We start from the raw sequence: 26,143 nt of genomic DNA, 5'->3' as shown, positions 1-26,143 counted from the left end.
TTTTCCTGGCTGAGTAGTAATTCATTGTATTTATACAGCACATTTTCTTTATCCATTCTTCTGTCTGTGGACGTTTAGGTGTTGCATGGCTTCGCTGTGAGTGCTGCAGCTGTAAACACAGGGCTGTGCTGACGGAGTGTATCGTAGTGCACACTCTTTTTAAATTTATCTTTTTAAACTGGAGTATGATTGCTTTATACTGTTGTGCTCGTTCTGCTGTAGAACAGCGTGACTCGGCTCTGTGCAGACATGGCTCGCCTCCCTTCCCCGCGCCCCGCCTGCCCCTCTAGGTCGTCAGAGCCCCTGTGCTGCACAGCAGCTTCCACCAGTTGCCCGTTTTACGCACTAGTGTGTACGTGCCAGTGCTGCCTGCCCAGTTCACCGCACCCTCTGCTTCCCTTCCACGTCCACGTCTGTTCTCTACGTCTGCATCTCCGCTCCTGCCCTGCAAATAGGTCCGTCAGTAGCATTTTTCTGCATCCTGTGTATACATGTTCGTATATTTGCTTGTCTCTTTCTGCGTTACTTCACTTTGTATGCTAGAGTCTAGGTTCATCCACGTAACTGTGAATGCCCCGATTTTCCTTTCACGGCTGAGTAATACCCTATTGTATATGCGTACCACATCTTCTTTCTCCATTCATCTGTCAGTGGACTTTCAGGCTGCTTTCATGTTCTGGCTATTGTAAATTGTGCTGCAGTGAACATCGGGAGTACATGTGTCTCTTCTCATTATGGTTTGCTCAGGGTATATATGCCCAGTGATGGGGTTGCCCAGTTGATGGTAGTTCTATTTTTAGTTCTACAAGGAGCCTCCATACTGTTCTCCATAGCAGTTATATCAATGTACATTCCCACCAACAGAGCAAGAGTGTTCCTTTTTCTCCACCCTCTCTTCAGCATTTATTGTTTCTAGATTTTTCTGGTGATGGTCATTCTGACTGGTGTGAAGTGGTATCTCGTTGTAGTTTTGATATGCATTTCTTTAATAATGAGCAATGCTGAGTATCTTTTCATGTGTGTCTTTGAAGAAATGTCTGTTTAGGTCTTCCACCCATTTTTTGGATTGGATTGTTTGTTTCTGTTAAGCATCATGAGCTGTTTGTAAATTTTAGAGACTAATCCCTTAACAGTCAAATGATTTGAAAATACTTTCTCCCAATCTGTGGGTTGTCTTTTCATTTGGTTTATTGTTTCCTTTGCTGTTTAAAAGTTTTTGAATTTAAGTGGATCCTATTTGCTTATTTTTGTTTTTAATTTCCATTATTCTGGAAGTTGCATCGAAAAAGATACTGCTGTGATTTCTGTCGCAGAGTGTTCTGCCTGTATTTTCCCCTAGGCTTCCCAGGTGGTACTAGTGTAAAGAACCCGACTGCCAATGCAGGAGACATGGATTCGATCCCCTGGTGGGAAGGATGCCCTGGAGGAGGAAATGACACCCTACTGCAGTGTTCTTGCCTGGGAAATCCCGTGTACAGAGCAGCCTGGCGGGTGTAGTTCATAGGGTCACACAGAGTCAGACACAGCCGAAGCAACGTAGCATGCAGACGTGTTACAGTGTCCAGTCTCACATTTAGACCTTTAGTCCATTTTGAGCTTTTTTGTGTGTGTATGGTGTTAAGGAATGATCTAATTTCTTTTTTTTTTTAACATGTAGCTGTCCAGTTTTCCCAGTACCGTTTGTTGAAGACTTGTTTTTCTTTTTAAATATTGAGCTGTTTGTATATTTTAAGAATTTGTCCCCTGTTGGTTACATCATTTGCACATATTTTCTCCCAGTCCTTAGGTTGTCTTTTCATTTTGTTTATGGTTTCCCTTGCTATACAAAAGTTTTTAAGTTTGATACCATTTGTTTTTGTTTTAATCCCCTTGCCCTTAACTACCAGTCTCCCTACCCTACTTTTAGTCTAAAAAATTTATTTATTTTAAAGAAAGATGAACATTTTTAATGATAAAAGGTACAATTCACAGAGAAGACAGATGTCATAAACCATTAGACACTTAACAACAAACAGATACATAAAGCAAAAATCAGAAGAAATATAAGGGAAAAGAAAAAATATATAATCAGAGTGAGACATACATTTCTCTGAGGATATTTTATCAAATGCAGACAAAATAAGAATAGGAACATCTTGAATGATGTGATTAATAAATACAATGATTTATATTTAATTAATTTATATTAATCTTATATCCTGTACAAATATATTTAAATTTTTGTATCTCTTACATTGTTAGTAGATATCCATAGGACATTGAGAAAAACTGGCAAAAAGATAAACATTACTGAATTTCAAAAAGTAGAACTTTTTATGTATATGATTCAGTTATATGTATATGTTATTTTTGAAATTATTTTCCATTATAGATTATTACAAGATATTGACAGTGGTTCCCTGTGCTATACAGTAAACCGTTGTTGCTTGTTGTATATCTGTTTTTCTAAATTAGAAATCTAACATTTTATTCATACTAAGTCAAACAAGTGGAATCAGTATATCAAATGTTTTAGTTAGGCAAAAATTCCTAAGTATTCTAAAATACATATATTATGCATATTATTTCTATATATATGTATACAAAAGTTTTTCTGTTACACTTGTTAAAAGCTTGAGAAAGAACATCAGAAACAAGAAAAGAGATGGAGTAATTGGAAAACATCAACTAAATGAAATGGGAGTACTGAATATGAAGAACTAGATAGAAGTAAAAGATCCTCGTGTAGTCTTGTTGTTTTTAAACATGACTGCTCGTTAGAAACATATCTGGAGCTCTGGCCAAAAAAAAACCAAACAGGAATTACCTGGGCATTTGTATTTTTCAAAAAATTTCAAGATAATTCTGATGTGCATCTGGATTTTAGAAAGTGAGTACAGGTTTTTCTACTAGATGGTAGTTTTGATGGAATAGAATTCTATTATTTTTATGTTGACCAACCATAATAAAATGGTATTAAGTGAGTAATAGTTACACAATCACAACAGCAAAAGATTTTTATCAGTTTTCACAGTCAATAGCCAGACAAAAAATAAAAGATAATTACTGTTGCAAGCCATAATGGGAACGTAATTAACTTAACAATGTGAAATAATTACATACAATTTGAGGGGTCAGGCAGAGTGGTGTGGTAAGTGGAGTGCGTACATGTGCATGTTCTCATCTGCCCAATCAGTCTGTCTTTTGGTGGGCTCAGTTAATCCATTTACATTTAAGGTAATTATTGATATGTATCATCTTATTATCGTTTTTTTAATCGTTTTGGGTAGCTCTTTTCCTTCTCTTGTGTTTCCTTTAGCATTTGTTGTAAAGCTGGTTTGGTGGTGCTAAATTCTTTTAACTTTGGCTTGTCTGGAAAGCTTTCGATTTCGGCTCTGATGGAGAGTTTTACTGGGTAGAGTATTCTTGGTTGTAGGGTCCTCACTTTCATCACTTTAATTATATGGTGAAAGAAAGTGAAAGTGAAGTCGTTCAGTCATGTTCAACTCTTCGTGACCCCATGGAGAGTATAGCCTACCAGGCTTCTCCGTCCATGGGATTTTCCAGGCAAGAGTACTGGAGTGGGTTGCCATTTCCTTCTCCAGGAGATCTTCCCGACCCAGGGATTGAACCCCGGTCTCTCACATTGTAGGCGGACACTTTACCATCTAAGCCATCAGGGAAGTAATTATATGGTACCATTCCCTTTTGACTTGTAGAGTTTCTGTTGATAAATCAGCTCATAGCCTGATGGCAGTTCCCTTGTATGTTTTTTTTTTTTTTTTTCCCGTCATTTTTCCTTTGTTGCTTTTAATGTTTTATCTCGTCTTCAGTTTTGTCCGTTTCACTACTGCGCGTCTCTCTGTGCTCCTCCTTGGCTTTATCCTGCCTGATATCTCTGTGCTCCCTGGACTTGGCTGACTATTTCCTTTCCCATGTGAGGGACGTTTTCAGCTGTTAACTCGTCACATATCTTCTCAGGTCCTTGCTCTCTCTCTCCTCCTTCTGGGACCACTGAAATGTTGATGTGTCTAATGTTGTCCCAGAGGTCTCTGGGCTGTCTTCATTTCTTTTCACTCTTATTTTTTTTAATATTCTGTTCTGTGGCAGTGATTTCCACCATTCTGTCCCCCAGGTCATTTATCCTTTCTTCTGCCTCAGTTATTCTGCTGTGGGTTCCTTCTAGTGTATTATTCATCTCTGTTCTTTAGTTCTTGTAGGCCTTTGGTAAACATTTCTTGAATCTTCTCCATTGTATTCCCTAGATCCTGGGTCCTCTTCACTATCATTACTCTGAATTCTTTTTTGGGAAGATTGCCTGTCTCCACTTCATTTGGTTGTTTTCCTGGGGTTTTATCTTGTCCCTTCATCTGGGAAACGACTTCCTGCTTTTTCATGCTGATTAACTTTCTGTGATGTGCTTTTGTTTTAGAGGCTGTAGGATTGTGGTTTTTCTTGCTTCTTCTGTCTGCCCTCTGATGGTGAGGCTGAGAGGCTTGTGTAAGCTTCCTGATGGGACTGGTGGTGGGAAAAACTGGGTCTTGCTCTGGAGGGCAGGGCCTTGCGCAGTAAAGCTTTAATCCAGTTATCTGCTGAGGGGTGGGGTTGCACGCCCTCCCTGGTAGTTGTTTGGCCTGAGATGACCCAGCCCCAGGATCTGCAGGCTCTGTGGCAGGGTTAATGGTGACCTCCAAGAGCGCTTACACCAAGGGGGACCTTCCGGGCCTGCTGCTGCTGTGCCCCGTCCCTGTGGGGAGCCCCTGCGGACCCACCTCCACAGGAGACCCTCCAACACTAGCAGGTGGTTTCGGTTGACTCCTATGGGGTCTGCACTTCTCTCCTCTGAGTTTTGGTGCACACACGGTTTTGTCTGTGCTCTCCACGGCTGGCGTCTACATCCCCCAGGCCTGTGGAAGTCCTGTGATCAAATCCTGCTGGCCTCAGGGTCACATTCCCTGGGGACTCCTGGTCCCTCCATTGGTTCCCCAGGCCGGGAAGCCTGACATGGGGTTCTGAACCTTCACAGCAGTGGGGAAACTTCTTTGGTATTGTTCTCCAGTTTGTAGGTCACCCACCCAGTGGGTATGGGATTTGATTTTATCGTGATTGTGCCCCTCCTGCTGTCTTGCTGTGGGTTTTCCTTTGTCTTTGGCCATGGAATATCATTTTTGGTAGGTTCCAGCGATGGTGGAGCCTGGTGGGCTGCCGGGTATGGGGTCACACAGAGTCGGACACGACTGAAGCGACTTAGCAGCAGTAGCAGCATCAGCGTCCTCTTGTTGATGGTCGTTCAACAGATTGTTGTGATTTTGGTGTTCTCGCAGGATGAGATGAACACATGTCCTTCTACTCTACCTTCTTGAACCGGAGGCCCCTTTATTTTCTTATAGTTCAGATCACCATCTGAAATCATTGAATCACTTCCATGTGTATTGTCTTTCCCATTGCCATGTAAGCTCTGTGATCCGGGGACTTTGTACCTCTAGTACCTAACAAGGCCTGGCTGAGGTAGCACTCCTAACTTGGCCAGCATTACTCAGTTCAGTTCAGTTCAGTCGCAGTCATGTCCGACTCTTTGCAACCCCATGAATCGCAGCATGCCAGGCCTCCCTGTCCATCACCAACTTCCGGAGTTCACTCAAATTCACATCCATCGAGTTAGTGATGCCATCCAGCCATCTCATCCTCTGTCGTCCCCTTCTCCTGCTCCCAATCCCTCCCAGCATCAGTCTTTTCCAATGAGTCAACTCTTCGCATGAGGTGGCCAAAGTATTGGAGTTTCAACTTCAGCATCAGTCCTTCCAAAGAACACCCAGGACTGATCTCCTTCAGAATGGACTGGTTGGATCTCCTGGCAGTCCAAGGGACTCTCAAGAGTAATGAGCAAAGTTGGGGCTAATTACATCTGGTGATGTCCATGTGTAGAGTCTTCTCTTGTGTTGTTGGAAAAGGGTGTTTGCTATGACCAGTGTGTTTTCTAGGCAAAACTCTGTTAACCTTTGCCCTTCTTCATTTTATACTCCAACTGTCTGAGGCCATGGTTTATTATTATCTGTCTTAATAATATAATAAACCCAGTGGGCTTCCCAGGTGCAGTGCAGGAGACACAGGAGATACAGGTTCAACCCCTGGATTGAGAAAATCCCATGGAGAAGGACATGGCAACCCACTCCAGTATTCTTGCTTGAAGAGCCCATGGGCAGAGGAGCCTGGCAGGCTACACTCCATGGGGTTGCAAAGAGTCAGACGTGACTAATACACACACCACCTTAACAACAGCCTCAATCTCCATTGTTAGTGCATGCAAATCTTGATTTTCACTGTGTTGTTTTTGTTGATAATTATTTCCTGAACCATGCTCAGTTGCTTGCTGAAGTTACCCAGTTTCTCTCTCAAAGATCCAACTGTTCATTTTTGTTGAACTCAGATTAAAAAGTTGCATGCATTTTGAGTACTCTTTCCCAACCCTGATTTTACCCTATTTTTTATTTTGCAGAATGTCTTTCTTCCCCCCAAGAACATTATAGGTGGCATTCTAACAAAATACCAAAATGTTAAAGTTTATTTTAAGCAATTTCCTGGAAATGTGTTTTTTAGTATTTTTGGCTAACACGTCTTGGTTACTGTGTATCAAGTGTTCTGAAAGTTACTCAATGGTTAGCTCTTTCCATCCTCACAGCAGTGCTATTTCATGAGTCTGGTGGTATCCTTATTTTGTGGATAAGGGGACTGAAGAACAGAGAGGAGAAGGAACGTGCCCAAGTTCACACAGCACAGTGCGTCTGGTCCCATAGGCCGTGCTCCTGACTGCTGTGCTGCATTCCCTCTGCACCCTGCTGACTCTAAATTAGATTCTAGCATGATTGTCTTCTGTAAGTCACAGTGGTGTCAGAGCAGATTAGAACCTTATCAGCGTTAAATTAAGCCATAAGAGTTGCAGTGAACACATAAGAAGAGCATAACAGCTTTCTGTTAAAGCTGGGGAAGTGATGCCAAGTTGAACTACATTGTTGCAGTAGGTTTTGGGGAAGTGTTCATATTATTTCCTTCAGTTATTTATGGTTTTGAACTTCTTCTTAGGCACGTCACCCCTGAAAAATTTTATGTGGAAGCTTGTGATGACGGAGCAGATGATGTACTTATCATCGACCGCGTGTCCACAGAAGTTACGCTCTCAGGTATTTCATGGCCAGGGTTATAAGTGTCCTGAAAGAGTTTACACCTCAGCTGCAGTAGCAGTTAAACTGGCGAGATCTGTGTCGGTGTGTGGATCTGAGTGCCTTCTTAGAAAAAATTTAATTCTTACTACCTCAGTTGATTTTTGTGCCTTGATTTTATGCTTTTTCTTGAAATTTTTAGCATTTTACTGTTCATAAGGATTTAAAAACTTAATTATTTCTTTATTTGTTCTCTCAACGGTACCAATAACAGGATTGATTTTGTTGATATGTTAATGTTCCTCTCTAACTATAACTACAACTCTAACTAACTATAACTATAGAGTGTGCGAAAGTTGTTGTAGCATAAAATGTGTGGAGTTTTAACAACTGCTTTGTTTTTGAAAATATTCATGATTACGAGGATAATTTAATTTATATAAATTATAAATAAATTATATATTATAATTTATATAATTAATATAAATTATATAATAACTTTCATTTATTAATTTAATAAATGAAAAATTATATATATATCACTAAAACTTATGTTTTAGGCAGAATGGTTAATCTATCTGTATTTTGGTTTTGCTTCTCTTGGGTGTGAAAAACAACTTGTTGTTCAATTGTGTGGAACACTGATTTCTGACTAATGTGAAATAATTTCAGTGACAAATCAATGTGCCATGTGAGAATCACATTTGAATGTCATATGTCACTTCAGTAAATAGTAACTATCCTTTGAATGGATAAAGTGGGACATGAACATATTTTGCATAAGGCACTAAAGTGTAAGACAGGACTCTAAGTCTGTGTTCTTGGGTATCTGCTTGTTCTCCTTAAGAACTGTGTATAACTTTCCGTTTGACCAGTGGAGTGACGGCTGTTTTAGTTTGGTGATGTGGCCTTTCCTATGACTTGCTTGGTGGCTGCTCTCTCAGAATGGCTGACTGGTTTTATCACACTGTTAGTTTACTTCTAAACTTTAGTCCCCAAACTTTATACCACATTGATACAACCTAGTGTCTTATAAAAGCTTTAGTGTAGATGTATTTTCAGTTACTCTTCTGACCTGTCAGTGACATTTTATTTGAAGTAGCGATTGCTGACCCATTTGAGTGGACCAAGCTAAAGGTCTTGAATAGTGTGGATGTAAGAATGTTAGTGGTCATCGGAAGACACACGAAGAGATGCTTTGACCTTAAGCCAGTGGTGATGAGAGCCTGTCGATCCCAGTTTCTCTGCCAGTTTCCTTTTACCACCGGGAATGCAGACCATTGCCACAGAAAGAGGAGTTTTTTTTTTTTCTTCCATGAAAAATTATCATAGTTCTAGGAATTATCACCCCGGTGGCTCAGATGGTAAAGCATCTGCCTGCCATGCAGGAGACCTGGGTTCAATCCTTAGGTCAGGAAGATTCCCCTGGAGAAGGGAATGACTACCCACTCTAGTATTCTTGCTTGGAGAATTCCACGGACAGAGGAGCGTGGGCTGAAGTCCGTGGGGCCGCAGAGAGTCGGACATGACTGAGTGACTGACATTCTTCCTTCCCTTGCTGTTACACTCGAGTTATTATAACTTACAGTTCTACCAATAGTACATTTAAGTTTATCAGATATCTCAATATGTTCAGAGTTTTCTCTGAGCTTTTTACTGCACTGGTATTCCCATTTTTCATGGTAGTTAGCTATGGCATAGCATTACTAAGTAAATTGAATTATTGAGAGCAAAGTAAATTTTAGAATTACAGGACTGTCGTAAAGAAACGAGACAGCAGTGTTTCACAATGGACGATAATTAAAATGTGACTGAAAGAAACATTTTATAGCAGTGTAAATTTGGAAAACTTGAATTCAACCATGGAGCAGCTTTCTTTTACCGTAGGCCTTCTCAGAGCCTTTAATCTCCCACTGTACATTGTTACTCAGAGCAAGCAGAGTTTCTATGGATGTAGCAAAACACTCTTCTTTGACTGGGAGACCCTACTTTCCCTCCTTTTTTCCATTATTCCCTAAACTAGAGTTCTACAAAATATGTTTTGTGTAGCACATTGGCTTAAAGTTTAACAGTTGTGAAATGAACCTTGAATCTAAGGCTGTCTTCACTCATGAGGGCATTGCTGATAAATCACAGCCAGTGATGCGGCCTCCCTGGGTGCTTGTGTCAGCTCTTAGGCACCAAGAGGAGGCTTGTCTTGCCTCCTTCCTCTCTTGGGTCTTTGCCCCCACTTCCCACATTCTTAGGATCACCAGAGTCCTGTTTTACATTCCGTTTGTTGCATGTTGAAATTAAAATCTCATCTCAATCTCCATTTACTTTCTAATTCTCTTAAAGGGACAGATTGGGTTTCTGACAAGAGGCTGAATAAATGATTTGAAAATTGCCGTTGGAACTAATCCAGAATTTACATAGTGAGGTTATTGAAGCATGTTACTTTTGGCACCATATTCTAGACCAGGAGAGACCTTTGTGATGTAACATGGACATCTGTATTTTATATTTTGCCAAAATGGAGGCCTAGCACTAATGAAGGAATACCGCTTTCTTAGAACAAAGCATGCAGACTGATTTAGTTGACGTAACCATTGAAATGAAACGAAATTTCTTTTTCTGTTGCTGAGCTTTTTCTCAGTGAGTTTTCTTTTTTCCTTTACTTTTTTCTTTAAAGTCAAGAAAGATATTCCTCCTTCAGCGGTTACAAGACCAATATTTGGTATACTGGGCACAATCCATCTGGTGGCAGGTAAGAAAAATGAGCTAAAGTGGGGAAAAACAGTAATTAAATCGACCCTACCAGAGTATAAAGATGAAGGCACACTTTATATCTTACTTGAAGCAATGAATCTGTAGTTTAGGTATTTGTCCTTAATTTCTAAAAGTAATCTACCCCTAGTAGCAAGTGGTTAAATTTATAAGCCTGAGGTTCTTTTTTTTTTTTTTTACAGTTTTGATTTTGGTTTTATTCAACTGGAATTGAAATCTCTAGTCTGCTAGAGATTTTTCATAAATTCTAAGAGTATTTACACAAAAATTTTAATGCATTGATGAACCAGAGTATTCTCTACCTTCAGCTCCTTACTGGGGTTGATTATGACATAGAGCATGTTAGAGAATGTTACCTGGTTCTAGTTATTAGAAGAGTGATTTTTCGAATTTAAATTTTATTTCATACTTTTAAAAAGTTCCTATTGTTTCAGGCATATAGTTATATGCTGAATATAACTGAATGCTGTTATATCTATAAAATGCTGAATGCTGTTGTAAAAGATGCAGGTCCCTTTTGTCCTGCAGTTTTCAGTCAAATGAGAGAGGCATTTAAATGGTAAGTTACTACAGTACAGTGTGACAAGTTCTAGGAGAGAGGTGTACCTAGGAAAACTTCCAGAGAGGGCACTTGTTAGAGCCCCAAACAGATCTGAAGAATAAATCTAGTGGTAAATGCTTTCCCTGGCTTATTTGTGGGAGGAAGGGGAGGTGGCCAAGATCAGGGCTGGTGTGTTATACATGGTGCTATGATGGCTTCTTGCTTCCTGACCACTCATCTTTGGAGTGTACAGTAACCAGTTAGTTATGCTGCCCAGCACATCTCTCTGCCATTCAGAGTAACGGGACGACGTGGGGGGTGTAGACAGGACACTGTCCTGCACTGGCCAGATCTCATGACCTGTGATGCCTCAAGCTACACACTGGGAAATGCATTAGCAGAGGCATGTATGCTTAGGGCGGAGAGAGAGAGAGAGGTGTTTTCTGTCTCTTATTTTCCATCTGCAAGGATCACTACTCTGGTTACCAAAAGCTTTTGCTTTTACCTTTTTGAGAAAAAATTTGACCGTTCAAAAAAATATTTTTAAATAATATGCTCGTCTCTCTATTCATAAATTATAAGATTGCCTTAAAAATGCGCTCGTCCTTTATTTAGCACAACTCCTGCCTCTGGAGTTGAAAGGACTGCTGCTTCTGGCTTTCTAGTTGCCTTGTTTCTGTTTACCTAAGTTTGGCTTTGCTTTTTGCAGGTAATTATCTAATTGTCATTACCAAAAAGAAAAAAATAGGTGAATTTTTCAATCATGTAATCTGGAAAGCAACAGATTTTGATGTCCTTTCTTATAAGAAGACGATGTTGCACTTAACTGATATTCAGGTAAGGACTGGAAACAGTAATTGCAAAACCCAAAGAAGTCCCATGGCATGGGTGGGGAAGGGAGGTGGAACACAGAACGTTTGGTGCAGTTTAAAAAAATACATTTATCTGGCTGTCTTAGTTGCAGTATGAGGGATCTCTCGTTGCAGTTTGCGTATTCTTAGTTGCGGCATGTGGGGTCCAGTTCCCTGACCAGGGAGAGGTGTATATGTCCCTTCATATATTTTATTGCTCTTGGGTTGTTGCTCTTTTTTTTTTTTAACTGACTCAATTCTTAAAATATGAAATTTCATAAAAGAGAAAAGGACAAACTGAAAATGCCCATGTACTCAACACATAGATTTCAGTTCATATTTAAGCGTTAGAAACTGGTTCCGGCTTAGCTGTGTGATAGTCCACCAGGGTACAGAAAGATGGCTCCTAAGGTACATGATGGGAGCAGCACAAGCACTGTTCAGGCTACTCTTGATGCAGTTTTGACAAGAAATAAAACATTTTAAATTCTTGATGTTTTAAATTATAGTGTACTAAATAATATTAGTTTTACTATGTTTTCATTTTTCCATTTATAACTTACAGTAGGAGTGTACTTTAATGTTTTGAGTTTTTAAAAATCTGTCATGCAACAGTTGTAATTTTTCCTATTGATTATTAACATAGGTTAAGATTATTGAGAAGGATAGCCTGGTCATTTGCATGGTCCAGCCCTATTGTGCAAAGCAAAGACTGCCAGTATTCTTATTCAAACAAAGCTATTTTTGCTTGAAGTATTTTTAAAAACTTAGTTGAATGGCATTAACTCTTCTATTTTTTGAAAATTACCTTAAATCAACATTATGTTTAGAGATTTATATCTATTGAGTATTTGTTTTCTAAATGTACATTATAGTATGTACATTAGTATATACGTACTATATTAGTATGTACTATAGTATAGTAGCTTTAAAAATTTTTTACATTGTATTTTTATTCCCAGAATTATAAAAGGTTTGTTTTTGAAAAAAAGCTAACTATTCTGAAACATGTATCTTACCTGTAATAGACATTTAAAAAAATTAGTCCTAACGCTATTGTCTTATTGACTTAAGTAAAGCTGTAGAATGGCCTTCCCTGTTGGCTCACTGGTAAAGAATCCGCCTGCCAACACGGCAGACATGGGTTTGATCCCTTGGTCAGGAAGATGCCCTGGAGAAGGAAATGGCAGCCCACTCTAGTATTCTTGTCTGGGAAATTCCGTGGACAGAGGAGCCTGGCAGGCTATAGACCATAGGGTTGCAAAAGAGTCGAACACAACAGCGACTTAAAACAACGACAAAACTATAGAATATGGCTTTTATACTTTAAACTTAAAATTTATTTTTTCTACTACTTATATCAATCAGTGTATTAATATATTCATCCTCTATGAGACATGATAATTTTAAGGCAATGAAAATGTTTATATTTAATAGCCCAGTAATAGTGAACAATTTCTTGATTGCTCTAATTTGTTGTCAGACTGTGTAACTAATTGCTTATTTGTATCTTCCGTTTTTCAAAACAATGTTGAGGCCGAAATAAAAATTTTGTAGTATGTAGATTTGTAATATGTAGATTCAATGTTAATCATTTGTTAAACATTATTACCAGACATTAAAAATTACTTTTTAAAACAAGGATCAAAACAAATGTCTCAGTATTCATTGTGAAAGCCAGCTAAAATGATTATCAGAAAATAAGTAGAAATATTACTTTTACTGAATCTTCCTTTCTTTCCTATTGAAGTATAGTTGATTTACAATATTAGTTTCGAGTGTACAACATGGTAGTTGAGTATTTTTATGCATTATAAAATGATCACCACAATAAATCTCCTTACCATCTGTCACCATACAAAGCATCATCGACGTTCTCTCTATACTGTACATTTTATCCCCGTGACTTGCTTATTTTATAACTGGAAGTTTGTATCTCTTAGTCTCCCTTACCTACTTCACTCATCCTTCTTACCTACACTCCTCATTGGTAACCATCAGTTTGTTCTCTGGGAGTCTGTGTCATTTTTAATTTCTTTCATCGTTGTCTTATAGTTTTCCAGTGACAGATTTTCTTCCCATCTTGGTTAGATTTTTTTCCTGGGTATTTTATGCTTTTCTTGCAGATGTACATGGGATTTTCTCCTTAATTTCTGTTCCCAGTTAGTTCATTGTTACTGTATTGAAATGCAATGGACTTTAATATATTAATTCTATATCCTGACGTTTTACTAGTTATTTTGGTGGCCTCTTTCCTTTAGGGTTTTCTATGTGTAGTTTCATGTCATTTGCAAGCAGTAACAATTTTACTTCTTCCTTTTCAGTTTAAATTCCTTTGATTTCTTTTGTCTAGTTGCTATAGCTCAGTTCACTTCGGTCTCTCAGTCATGTTCAGTTCTTTGCAACCCCATGGACTGCAGCATGCCAAGTCTACCCTGTCCATCACCAACTTCTAGAGCTTACTCAAACTCATGTCCACCAAGTTGGCTGCTGCTGCTGCTAAGTCACTTCAGTCGTGTCTGACTCTGTGTGATCCCAGAGATGGCAACCCACCAGGCTCCCCCATCCCTGGGATTCTCCTGGCAAGAACACTAGAGTGGGTTGCCATTTCCTTCTCCAGTGCATGAAAGTGAAAAGCGAAAGTGAAGCCGCTCAGTTGTGTCTGACTCTTAGCGACCCCATGGACTGTAGCCTACCAGGCACCTCTGTCCATGGGATTTTCCAGGCAAGAGTACTGGAGTGGGTTGCCATTGCCTTCTCCAACCAAGTTGGCTAGGACATCTGATATGTTGAGTAAAAGTGGTAAGAATAGGCATCCTTGTCTTGTTCTTTATCTTAGAAGAAATGCTTTTAGATTTTCCCTGTTGAACTTGATACTGGCTATAGGTTTATCATATATGGTCTTTATTAATAAGGTACACTCCCTTTATGGGCTTCCCTGATAGCTCAGCTGGTAGAGAATCTCTCTGCAATCCGAGAGACCCTGATTTGATTCCTGGGTTGAGAAGATCCTCTGGAGAAGGGGTAGGCTACCCATCCAGCATTCTTGCCTGGAGACTCCCACGGACAGAGGAGCCCGGCCAGCTACAGTCCCTGGGGTTGCAGAGAGTCGGACATGACTGAGCGACCAAGCACAGCACACATGCTTTGTTGAGAAGTTTTATCACAAATGGATAATAGATTTTGTAAAATGCTTTTTCTGCATCTGTTGATGATCATATGATTTTTATTCTTCAGTTAATGTAGTGTATTGTTTGATTGGTGGGTACTGAACTGTCCTCCCATCCCTGGGCTCAGTACCATTTGATCATGGCATGTGATCTTTTTAATGTATTGTTGAATTTGGTTTGCTAGTATTTTGTTGAGGATTTTGTGTTGTGTTTATCAGTGATACTGGCCTATGATTGTGAGTTTGTGTGATAACTGTATCTGATGTGAGTATCAGGGTGATACTGGCCTTTTGGGATGAGTTTGAACACATTCCTTCCTCTTCAGTTTTTTGAAATAGTTTCAGAGAGGCGTTAACTCTTTGGTTTAATTCACTGGTGAAGTTGTCTGATCCTGGACTTTGGTAGTTTTTTAATTACTGATTCAGTTTCGTTGCTGGTAATAAATCTGTTCATATTTTCTATTTCTCCCTGATTCAGTCTTGGGAGGTCGTTTCTAGAAGTTTATCTGTCTCCTCGGTTGTCTGTTGTGCTGGCGTACAGCTGTTTGTAATAAGCTCTTCTGTGCTTTGTGTTTCTTTGGTGTCCGTTGTAATTTGTCCTCTTTTGTTTCTGACTTTAGTTAGGTCCTCTCTGTTTTTCCCTTGATTTATCAATTTTGTTTACCTTTTCAAAGGATCAGGTCTTGGTTTCATTGTTTTTCTCTGTTGCCAGCCAGCTGGTGGGCGCAGAAGCCCCCCCACTAACAGGTGCTAAGGAGGGTCCAGAATGGCGCTTGGTAGCACCTCTGTCCTTCTGGTGGAACAAGCTCCCTAAGGTGCTTGCTGCCAGCGTCTCCACCCGCAGTGGCAGTCCCAGCTGCCTTCTGCCTCTCCAGGAGGCTTGCCAAGATCACTAAGTGGGTCTGGCCCTGGCTCCTTTCAGGCCCTCATGCTAGGCCTTGGAGCACGTGAGATCCTCCGCAGGCCTTTAGGAGGAGAGCCTCTGTTTCCTGCAGTGCTCCTGCTCTCCTGTACACAAGCCCTGCCTGCCTTCAAATCCAGACATTTCTGGGAGCTTGTCTTGCTGGTACAAGATCATTGACCTCAAGAGCTGACGTAGGGCTCAGACCCCTCACCCACTGGGAAAAGGGGCAAGGATTGTCACAACCTTGGCAGTTGTGATAATCCTCCCATTGGTGAATCACCTCCTTGAGGGTGTGGGTCTTGACTATACCAGGTCTTCCCCTCTCTCACCCATCTCATGGTTCCTTCTGGATATCTTTAGCTGTGAAAGATCTGTCCCACCAGGCTTCAGCTTGCTTTCATAGACAGTTGCTGTGTGGATTGTGGTAATTTCGGTGCCTGTGGGAGGGGTGAGCTCAGGGTCCTCCTTCATTACCGGCTTGACCACTGCGCTCTCTCCTGGACTTTTCCATTTTTGCTTTTTTTTTAAAAGAATTCCATTTGACTTCCCAACTAGCCCAAACCAGTGCAGTTTCTTAGGAGTGAGGACGGTGTTGTTCTCTTGTCACTGACTCTCTGTGTTACTGGGTTCTGTCAAATGAGGATAATTAGGGTAAGCTAGCAAGGAGCTTCTGGGAACACGACAGAGACGCTGTATAAAGTACGTGAGGCTCGGGGTCGTAACTTAAGGTGGTGGTGCTGGATTAAGCTACCTCTTCTGCCCTTTAGAGCAAAAACTGTGAAGGATGCTAATGGGAAGGAGGTCTGCCCACCAGCTTCTGTAATGCCCTGTGCTCTTGAGCATTGCCCGTGTGACAGGAACTGTCCCAGGTCCGAGGGAAGCGAGCATCCCCCTTGTCCAGTCTTTGTGCTGATGGCATTTAACAGGGCTTGACTTAAAGATTTTTACTTTGACTCTCTGATCATGCTGATTCCTTTTCAGGGATAAGATAGACTGACTGTGTTCTCTGCTTTGTTTGCAGTTACAAGATAATAAAACTTTCCTAGCAATGATGAACCATGTCTTGAGTATGGATGGGTTTTACTTTTCAACAACATATGATTTGACCCATACTTTGCAGCGGCTCTCCAACACTAGTCCAGAATTCCAGGAAATGAGTCTCTTGGAAAGGGTAAACTTAATCTTCTATTTTTTTTTAAATTTTAATTTTTGGGAGCATGCCTCTATTTTATCCATAAAATATATATTGATTTTTCTCAGTCCTGGCTGTATCAGGATCACGTATGGAGCTTTGAAAACATACGATGTTTCAAGTAGACATCACACTTCAGATTCAAGATCCCAGGATCTGTATGTTTCACAGACACGATCGAGAACTGCATTTGTGCGTTTTCAGAAATCTAGCTTGAACACATTGGTCATTTCCTAGCTCTCAGTGGTCTGTGGTATAACAGAACATTAGCAACACCATTGTGCTTGTAAACTTAATGTCCTAAGAGATGAACTTCTTTTTGTAGTGGTGTCATTTATAGCTTTTACAACAAGAAAAGTAACAGCTTGTTAACTTGGAAAATATGCTTATGTTTAATGTGGGATTTTTTGTGATTCCCCCTCCCCTGCTTTTTTTTTTTTTAATTAAGCGTATCTTTAAAACTAGACCTCAGATGATTTAACATGAAATTTCTGCTGTTCAGGAACCTAGATAATTGCTGCCTTGGTTTTTTTTGTTGTTGTTAACAAAAATAGATAGGTTTAGGGGGCAGGTAGCATTTATAAAGTTGCAGTCAGTTATCTATTGGCTTAGACTATATGAAATTGCCACTAATTGACCATTTTTGATCCATAAAAGTGATAATTTTATATAGTTCAACCTAAATCAATATTTTAGTTGACTAACTTACTAAAGACTATAATAGTCTACTCTGGTAAAATTATATGTAGGCTTAGGTGTATGGAGAAGGAGGCAACAAAGGATGAGATGGTTAGATAGCATCACTGACTCGGTGGACGTGAATTTGAGCAAATTCCAGGAGACAGTGGAGGCCAGAGGAGTCTGCAGGAGGACAGAGGGATACTGCAGTTCATGAGGTTGCAAAGAATTGGACATGACTGAGCCCACATTAATTTTAAAACTTCTCTCTCAGGCAGATCAGCGGTTTGTATGGAATGGTCATCTTCTCCGAGAACTTTCTGCTCAGCCAGAGGTAATGTACAGTAAATAAAACCAGCTTATTCGTCACCATCCAAGTTGTAATTGAATACATGTTACATAATGGCTAGTTAATCACTAAGGATTTTGGTAAAGAAATCTGATTTAACTCTGTTTATAAACTTGTGGACTTCGATTAGATCTACCTCATTCTAGGTTGAAGAAGCCTAGTTATTTTACTTTGCTCTTCTATGGAAGCCTTAAATACAGGAAAAACATACCTGAGTAAAAATAACATTGGTTTCTATAAGGAAGAGAGAGAGAATACGTATTGGAAAATGAATAATGTAGAAATCGGGCCATAGCTAATTCCCCAGGCAAGTGGAAAGCTCTGCATTTGTGTCTGTAAGGGATCCTGACTCCCTTCAGTCACCCAGGATAGACGTGCATAGATGGCACCTTCCTCTGTTCCTGGTTTATGCAAATGAGGTATAAATAAGGAGGCCTACTTCAGAAGCGTAATGTATGGAATCTAGGTAAATAGATTTGCCTGATGGCTTCATTTTTTGACATTTGCTTTGCTTTTTTGGGAAAAGTAGATTGAACTCCCTGGAGGAGTGCAGTTGTTGTAGGCCAAGACTGATAAAGAGAGAGAAACATTCTGACCCTTGTGTAATCTTGTTAGTGTTCCAATATCTATGAATGTTCAAGCCCAAAGGATTCCAGCAAATACTTAAATGTTTTAAATTGAAAAGGCAATGTGACATTAGAAAAATTTCATTAAAATTAAGTTGCCCATAAGTTTGCTACTTTGTTGTATTTGTATATTACCTCCCCATCTTTAAATATTTTTTATATAGTGCTTCTTTTTATTATTATTAAAGTATATTTATTCCTAAACATTATCTTCATTTCAGGTCCATCGGTTTGCCCTTCCGGTATTACATGGCTGTATCCTTACATATTACTCTTTAGTTTTCTGGCAGTCTTTATTTAAATATTATTATAAGGCAGATTTAAAGACAGTCTCAACTGTTACATGAGGAGAGTATTTTAGAATTAGTAGGTACTGCTTTTGATAAAATCAAACCTATTAACAAAATCTGAGAATACTGGTTGTAAATGACCTTTTTTTTGTTTAAAATAGAATGAACTCTTTAGACTGAATCATGTTCTCGCTCTCCCAGAATTCCGGGGCTAGTGGGTTAAAAGAAGAAATATGTCCACTGTGTTTTGGCTTTTTAAGACTTTATCAATAAACAAGAATAATTTTAGCCTGACTTGTGAACATTTTTCTTAGTAATTAAGAAAGACTCAGGAACTAGGGTGACCAGCAACTTGGAGAGGAGAATTACAGTTGAAAATTATATTTGTCATTTGAAATAGCCCCAGAAAAAATGAAACATAGATGTTTTTACAAAGAATGATGCTTGCGGAGCAGGTACGGTACTAGTACAGAGTGAGTAATGGTTATCTAATTGTAAGTTCATTTTAAAAAAGTCTTTATCAGAGACATCATCATATTAATAAAAACAGAAGCAGACTGAGCTGGCCGGTAAAGGGCCGCCCAGTGTGCTGCTGAGCGCCCGAGATCGGGCTCTGCTAGAAACCAAGGGGTCTCTCTCGAGTGCTCCCAGAGAAGCTTGTGAGCCGACACAGCAGTCTGTGGTTTATCTGTTCATGGTGAATGTGATTTCCTTAAATTATCATGCTTACTATACTTCAAAGCAGAAAATAGCAATGCAGGAGAGATTTTCTACAGTTGTGAGGGAATAGAAAGCAGAAAATGTCAGGATAAAAGCCCTTGTTTTTTCTGGTTTTGTTTTGCCTTTTCCCTGAAGCTCTCTCAAGCTCTCCTGAGGGTAAACTGATAGCAATGTTCTGTGTAGGTAGCGCTTCAAGGATCTGGGCCACTTGTTTGTGTGTGTGTGTTTTAATTCCAAAAGGAGATGTGAATGGGCAAATAATGGTAAATGGGGTTATAGAAACAGATTATCCATTTAGCTTTAAATCTGAAGCTTAACATTGGCCTTTTAAAAAGTGTTTAAATGTATGTAGTTATTTTTGGCTGTGGCAGGTCTTCCTTGCTGTGTGCAGGCTTTTCTCTAGTTGTAGCACGTGGGGGCTGCTCCTGGCTGCAGTGCGTGGGCTTCTCATTGCAGTGGCTTCTCTTTCTGCAGAGCACAGCCTGTAGGGTGTGAGAGCTTCAGTAGTTGCGGCTCCTGGACTCTGGAGCACAGGGTCAGTAGTCGTGGCACACGGGCTTACTTACTCTGCTGCATGTGGGATCTTCCCAGACCAGGAATCAAACCTGTGTCTCCTGCATTGGCAGGGGAGTTCTTTACCACTGAGCCACCAGGAAAGCCCTACATTGTTCTTTGTTTAGTGCTGACTTTTGACTAGAACTGTCATCAGGGATTCTGTGTACTTAGAGACCAGCAAGAACAGAGGGCCCGTGGCGGGAGCATGACTGGGGCAGAGAGTGGACAGGGCAGGCGGGAGCTGGGTTCCGAGATGCAGCTGGGCCCGCATCCTGCAGCCCTCAGCAGCGAGGCCTAACTGTCAGGAGGAGCGCTCAGGATCTGGGCAGAGAATCGGCATGGTCGGACAGGGCCACTTGGACACTGGTGCAGAGAATAAGCCCAAGGGGAGCAGGGGGGATGCAAGGCGGAGTTAGGAGCAGTTGTCGTAATCCGGATGGGAGGTGATGGTGATCAACAGTGCTCGGGCTCCAGATAAGTTTTGAAGATAGGGCTAAAAGGAGTTTGACAAATTATATTACATGGGGAAGGACAGAGGGTTTAGTATGCATCTTAAGGTTTTTGGCCAGAGTAAGTGGAAGGAAGCCATACACTGACGGGGAAGAGCTGAGGTGGGAGGGAGGCCAGAGCATTCAGGCCTTTCTTTGGACACGTTAAGCCTGAAGTATCTGTGGATATCAGAGTAGAGATGGCAAGAAAACATGGATTAATGAAAATGGAGTTTAGGCGGGAAGTCCACATTGGAGACATATATTTGAGGGTCCTCAGGGTACAGATGGCATTCAGAGCTACGGGATGAGAGCCTCAAAGGGAGAAAGGTACATAGCGAAGGAAAAGGTGTGGAGAAGAGAGAAGACTGTCTGAAGGGGATCCTAGATAGTCCATGCTAGAGCCCCAGAGAGAATGGAGGGCCTTTGAAGCGGGGCGTCGGAGTGAGTGAGTAGAAGGACTGGTCACACAGAGTGGCTCTAAGATTTAAAGTTGGGGAAATGAAGACCACCCAGCAAAGGCCACTGAGGAAGAGGAGACCCAGCCAAGTGAGAGCTGTGTCCCAAAGCAAAGGCATACCAGGTGTCCACGCAGGGGGTCAGATCAACTGATGTGCTGCTAGTCGTTTAAAATGACCGTTAGAGAGGGAGGTTAGGCTCCTGCTCCCTCACTGCCCTCCCCAGTGGGGGCTCTCACCACATCCCGGGAAGCCAGGTTGTGGAGAAGGTGAGAGCACAGCCCCTGCCGGCACAGTGTCCTTGAGTGTGTGAGGGGCTGGGGCCCCGTGCACAGGTCACAGGCCTGGCAAGGACAGTTCGTCCGCTGGACTGTGCAGCTCAGCCGCCGTGGCAGAAAGGAAGAAGCTTTGTGGGCGTGGAGGCCGGCGGTTGCGTGGGTGTGGTGGGAGCATGTGGTGGTGGCTACTTTCACGGTGACATGGAAGCAGTGCCGTTAGCTGTGAGCAGTAGTCAGAAGCTGAGGACAGCATGTGAAATGGGCATCCCACGTGGGAGCGTGTGGCCCTGGGAGTCACTAATTGATACAAGATTAGAAGTAAACACATTGACTTAAGCTGTGTCGTGATGATGGGCTTCTGCATGACTTTTCATTTTTCTCTTGTTCCTTCCAATGCTTTCTGGAAGGATATTCATCTTGTAATCAGAAGAAAATGATTCATGAAACAGTCAGACATATTCCATGCTTCACTCAGTTCTGTCAGGGCAGGCTCCTGTCTGATTCATCTTTGTGCCCTGCTCCAAAGAGGTAACTTGAGCAAATGAATGCATAAGTAGTGCTTTGAAGTCTTCTTTAGCACTGTGCTTTTAAAGGATTGTGAATTGGGAGCTCAAGGTGAGTCATTAAAGCTGATGATGCCAAGTGATGGAGAAGGATGAATCATTAGAAATTCATATGGCTAGTGTCATTCGGTACTGCTGTTTTGAAAATTATTTAGCATTTCCTTGTGAATTTACTAGGCCTTCCCCTCTGTATACCCAACATGTTTATACCAGGAGGTTTTTCAAGAATGTCCACAGCACCAATGTTAGAACCGACTCTGAACACTGCAAGTTCCATCAGCACAATTAGGGCTTTTGTGATACGGTCCTTTCAGATTTCATACGACACCAAAAAGGACCGAACTGCTGCTTCATGCAGTAATGATGACTGTTAGGTACTTACTGGGGGAATAAACAAGGACTTGGAGTTATATTAAGAGTGTTGTGCCATTCTTATAAACAAGCTGTGTGTTTTTAAGTCATGGTTGTATATGAAAAAGTGAAAATCACTCAGTCGTGTCTGACTCTTTGGGACCCCATGGACTATACACAGCCCATGGAATTCTCCAGGCCAGAATACTGGAGTGGGTAGCCTTTCCCTTCTCTAGGGCATCTTCCCAACCCAGGGATCGAACCCAGGTCTCCTACATTGTGGGTGGATTCTTTACCATCTGAGCCACAGGGGAGGCCCAAGAACACTGGAGTTGGTAGCCTGTTCCTTCTCCAGCAGAGCATCCTGACCTAGGAGTTGAACCAGGGTCTCCTGCATTGCAGGCAGATTCTTTACCAAATGAGCTATCAGGGATTACACTTAAAAGGCAGAAGACTGGTCTACACAAGCCTTGTGGGCAAGTAGACAGTTGGATGGGATCAAGGAGCAGATGGTTAGATTCAGGGTTTTGATACTGTTTGGAAGTTGAAAGTAGGTTATAGATATTTTATTATAATACTGACTCGATGAACGTGAGTCTGAGTGAACTCCAGGAGTTGGTGATGGACAGGGAGGCCTGGCGTGCTGCGATTCATGGGGTCGCAAAGAGTCGGGCGCAACTGAGCAACTGAACTGAATGCTTTATAATGGATGAATCAAACTATATTAAGAAAAATGTTATATATATATATATATATAATAATCATGGCCAAACACATGAGGAAGGAGGAGATAATTTTTAATTATCTGCTTCTGAATAGTCTTTAATTTACAATTTGACCTGTAAATCTTCATATGCTTAGCAACTGTTATTTGTAATTATGTATATAATATATATAATACAAATTTCAGTAGCGTAGTCTTTTTTCCATTTCTTATTTGAAGGTTAATCTATTTTTAAATGTGTATGTTTTTGACTCAAAGATGATTTTTTTGTGATGTGGTTAGTATACTTCCACAAAGTGGTTGAGACTGTCAGGGAAAGGAGATCATATTATGTAAATAGAGACACTCTAATGAACCACTTAAACACACTGACTATATGTCATCATAGGCTTATTGACTTGACAGAACTTCACAATCAGAAGTAAAGGCTTGTGAATGAATATTCATGAAGAAACAAAGATCTGCATATTCTCTGTGCTTTTTTTTTTCCCTTTTAGAGACAGAGTCATTCTAACTAGGGTAGAGAGATTCAAATTTCATCTGAAAATAATACATATGATTTCTCCACATGTTGTATTTTTCTTAATGTAGTTGAGTTATTACCATGCACTCATGTTCTATTAATGGAAAATACTTTGATTGGATTCTCATCTCGAGGAGGAGTTGTTTCAGAGCTGGTGTGCGCTATTATGTGAGAGGTGAGATGAATTTTGTCAGCGCGATTTGGTACTGGGTTATATCTGTCTCTAATTAGTGTTTGGCTCATGGTGACTTGAATGTAACCTTTTGTATTTTATTTGTTTTCATTATCATTTGATAGCCTCACTAAATGTTTATCTCCTGCTTCATTATAATAATTAGGTAGGTCTTCTGTGCTTTACTCCAGCTACTGTAGTGGCAGTCATTGCATTGTTCATGAGACACTGTAGACTGCTTCTTAATACTTTAAGATGAACCGGTCATGTTATTTGCTGAATGTCTGAAAGCATAGCTGAAATCACTGTAGTTTTCAGTAACCTAAACCCATATCAGAAAGTATTTTTCTTTTATTGCTCTTGGTTTCTTCGCATGTATAAAGCTAGACATTTGACTTTGTGCCTTCAGCCTTTAAGATTTACATTCGAGCTTTTATTCTCTAGACTTTGTCCTAGCAACATGCTAATTTGCTTAAACCAGGGTATTAAAATCTGTATTAAAAGTTACTGTCATGAAGAGAAGTTTCTTTGAATCTATTTTTTTAAACCAAAATATATCAGAATAAAACTGTGGATTTACTCTATGGTAAATCATGAAAGTTTTGGGCTAGGAGGTTGTAAAAGTCATTTCATTAATCTTTAGCACAGCAGAGGAAGAAAGACATTTAGCGAGTTACCTGACCAATGTTATAGAACCAAGATTAAAGTTAGCAATGCCTTTATGTCTGGATTGTCTTGGATGGAGTCATGTTTTTTAATTAAAAGCTTTAAATTTGCAGTGCAGTCAAGAAATATAAAAAGATATGCAATTAAAAATATTTCTCCTTTCTGACTGTATCTGCAGCGTCTTACCCCTGACCAGCTGATCTGTTGTTGGTTTCTTATCTTCCAGATAATGTTTGTGTTACTGCAACTGTGTTCTCCTTTTGTAGGCAGTGGTTGTATACTGTGTACATTTTCTTGCACCTTGGGTTTTTTTAAACTAAATATATATTGAAAATCCCTTCTTAAAGATCCTCTCTCTCACATAACTCTTAGCTCTTCTCTCTTGCACACTCTTACTCCGTCTCAGTTTTTAAAATAACCACATATTATCCCTAATGAAAATTCTGGGCAGAACCGAGTATAGCCCATGCTTCAACAAGTGGTTTTAGAAGGTTTTGAAAAGGCATTTTATTGCTGATTTGACTCATAATTTTTTTCCCTTTCTGGTAAATATGTTAACAAAAACAGTGATATTTATGTTACACCTCAGTGTTATGTGTTTTAAAAATATGTCAGATAGAAAGGATGTTAAATATTTGAGATGGTTAAAAATCTACTTTTTTTTTTTTTTCCTGATAATTTGAGTCAGGCACTAATTGAAAGTTGCCTTTGCTTATTTTTAGCAAACTTTCCTTAGTTAAAATAGATAATATAAACAAGATAGTAAGGTAATGCTTCAAACATTTGAAAGAACTAACTAAATCAAGGCTAAATAAGAGCAGTGCTTTTCAAATTAGTTTTTTTTGGGTGTATGCATGGAGTTCTAGAAATTATAGTATTATATACAGTTTTTTGTGCTTTCATTTTGATAGTTAAAATTATCAGCATCTCCTGGGTTACTTGCATCATTATAACAAAAACTATTAACAAAATGGCCCACATTTGCATTTAATACTGTGTTTAATGGTTTAACTTCCAAAATGGTATTTTTCAAACTGGGATCTATGTCATAATACACTCTCAGAGGTTTTTGAGAACTTGTTTTTTCTTAAAAGATGTACAAAGTTTGAGAAACACTGTTTTGGAGGAATTGTGTATATATAAATAATTGCTATAGTAAATAGCAGTCAACAGCATTTGTTTATTAATAGGTCCTTAATACTGCCTTTAAGCCCATGTAAATGAGCAAGCATCTGTTGTTAGCTTTCTGATGGTGTACTCTGCATTTGTTTGAAATTTAGTTTTGAAAGTACTTTTCCACTAATTTGAACTGACTTAATTCTCTTCAAGTTAAGAGTGAATTAGTGAGTTTCTTGTGTTTTTCTTATGTAATAAATATAGTTAACTTTTTTCTCAATTCAGGAATTGACTCCGAAGGCCATGCAGCTAACTTTGTAGAAACAGAACAAATTGTGCATTACAATGGGAGCAGGGCTTCATTTGTACAGGCAAGTTACCGCGTCTGTGAGGCAGCCAGCCAGTTGGCCTTTTCAGCTTGGGTTGTGGTTTCCCGTTATATTGTTGAAGGTTTTCTCCTTTTCTCTCCTTTTTTAAAGTAATATCGCAGTCTATGATGTGGATAGAGTTCACCCAGAATAAGGATATTCCATTAAGCTGGCTGGCACTCAGTTTCCTCTGTTTCCGGCCCTTGAATTAAATGCCTACAGAAGAGGATAGGGTAGGCGGTGCAGGGGTTGTGGAAATGGGGCATCTGTGTGCTTAACCCGTCAGACTTCTACAGGGCAGTGGGCACAGGACAAGCAGCTGGCTTGTGCCCGACCCGACGTGCCGTGCACGGCATTGTGACGTAATACCTGAGCAGTGGCTCACTTGGTGGTTGAGAGCGTTAATGGCTAAAAATATTTTTAAGTTCATAAAGGTACTCTTTTGAGAATGAATACAGCTATTTTCTCGTTTTATTATAATGCCAAATTATATAGCAGACATAACTTGGTAATTTTTACTTGTAGATAAATTGATTTATTTTAGAATTTGGGAGAAGCCCAACTGTCCACAAGTACATGTATGTAAAATCAGAAAAAGTCCTTTCTAAATGTTTCCCCACCAAATACGAATTTAGGAGCAGGTAAGCATGAATTTGTTT

General features: G+C 40.0%; 1 protein-coding gene across 3 annotated transcripts in view; it reads left to right on the top strand.

Annotated features, from left to right (window-relative positions):
- SACM1L (SAC1 like phosphatidylinositide phosphatase) overlaps positions 1 to 26,143 on the top strand; it is a 69,909-nt gene that overhangs the window by 24,238 nt on the left and 19,528 nt on the right. For 2 of the 3 annotated variants that reach the window (XM_086368426.1, XM_086368425.1), the window contains 8 exons: positions 7,060 to 7,157; positions 9,808 to 9,882; positions 11,153 to 11,280; positions 16,389 to 16,538; positions 17,512 to 17,571; positions 18,434 to 18,467; positions 23,236 to 23,337; positions 25,402 to 25,487. In XM_086368426.1, coding sequence (XP_086224552.1) covers positions 7,060 to 7,157; positions 9,808 to 9,882; positions 11,153 to 11,280; positions 16,389 to 16,538; positions 17,512 to 17,571; positions 18,434 to 18,467; positions 23,236 to 23,337; positions 25,402 to 25,487 — 733 coding nt within the window. The remainder of the gene's footprint in view (positions 1 to 7,059; positions 7,158 to 9,807; positions 9,883 to 11,152; positions 11,281 to 16,388; positions 16,539 to 17,511; positions 17,572 to 18,433; positions 18,468 to 23,235; positions 23,338 to 25,401; positions 25,488 to 26,143) is intronic. The other variant, XM_086368427.1, reaches the window with a different exon arrangement.

This window comes from Bos grunniens, chromosome 22 (genome assembly GCF_055505025.1).
Source record: "Bos grunniens cultivar Pamir isolate PY7600 chromosome 22, Bosgru_T2T1.0, whole genome shotgun sequence".
In the NCBI taxonomy this organism is placed as follows: Eukaryota; Metazoa; Chordata; class Mammalia; order Artiodactyla; family Bovidae; genus Bos; species Bos grunniens.
The sequence above is the reverse complement of the archived record's forward strand: the minus strand, read 5'-3'. Positions and strand labels throughout refer to the sequence as shown.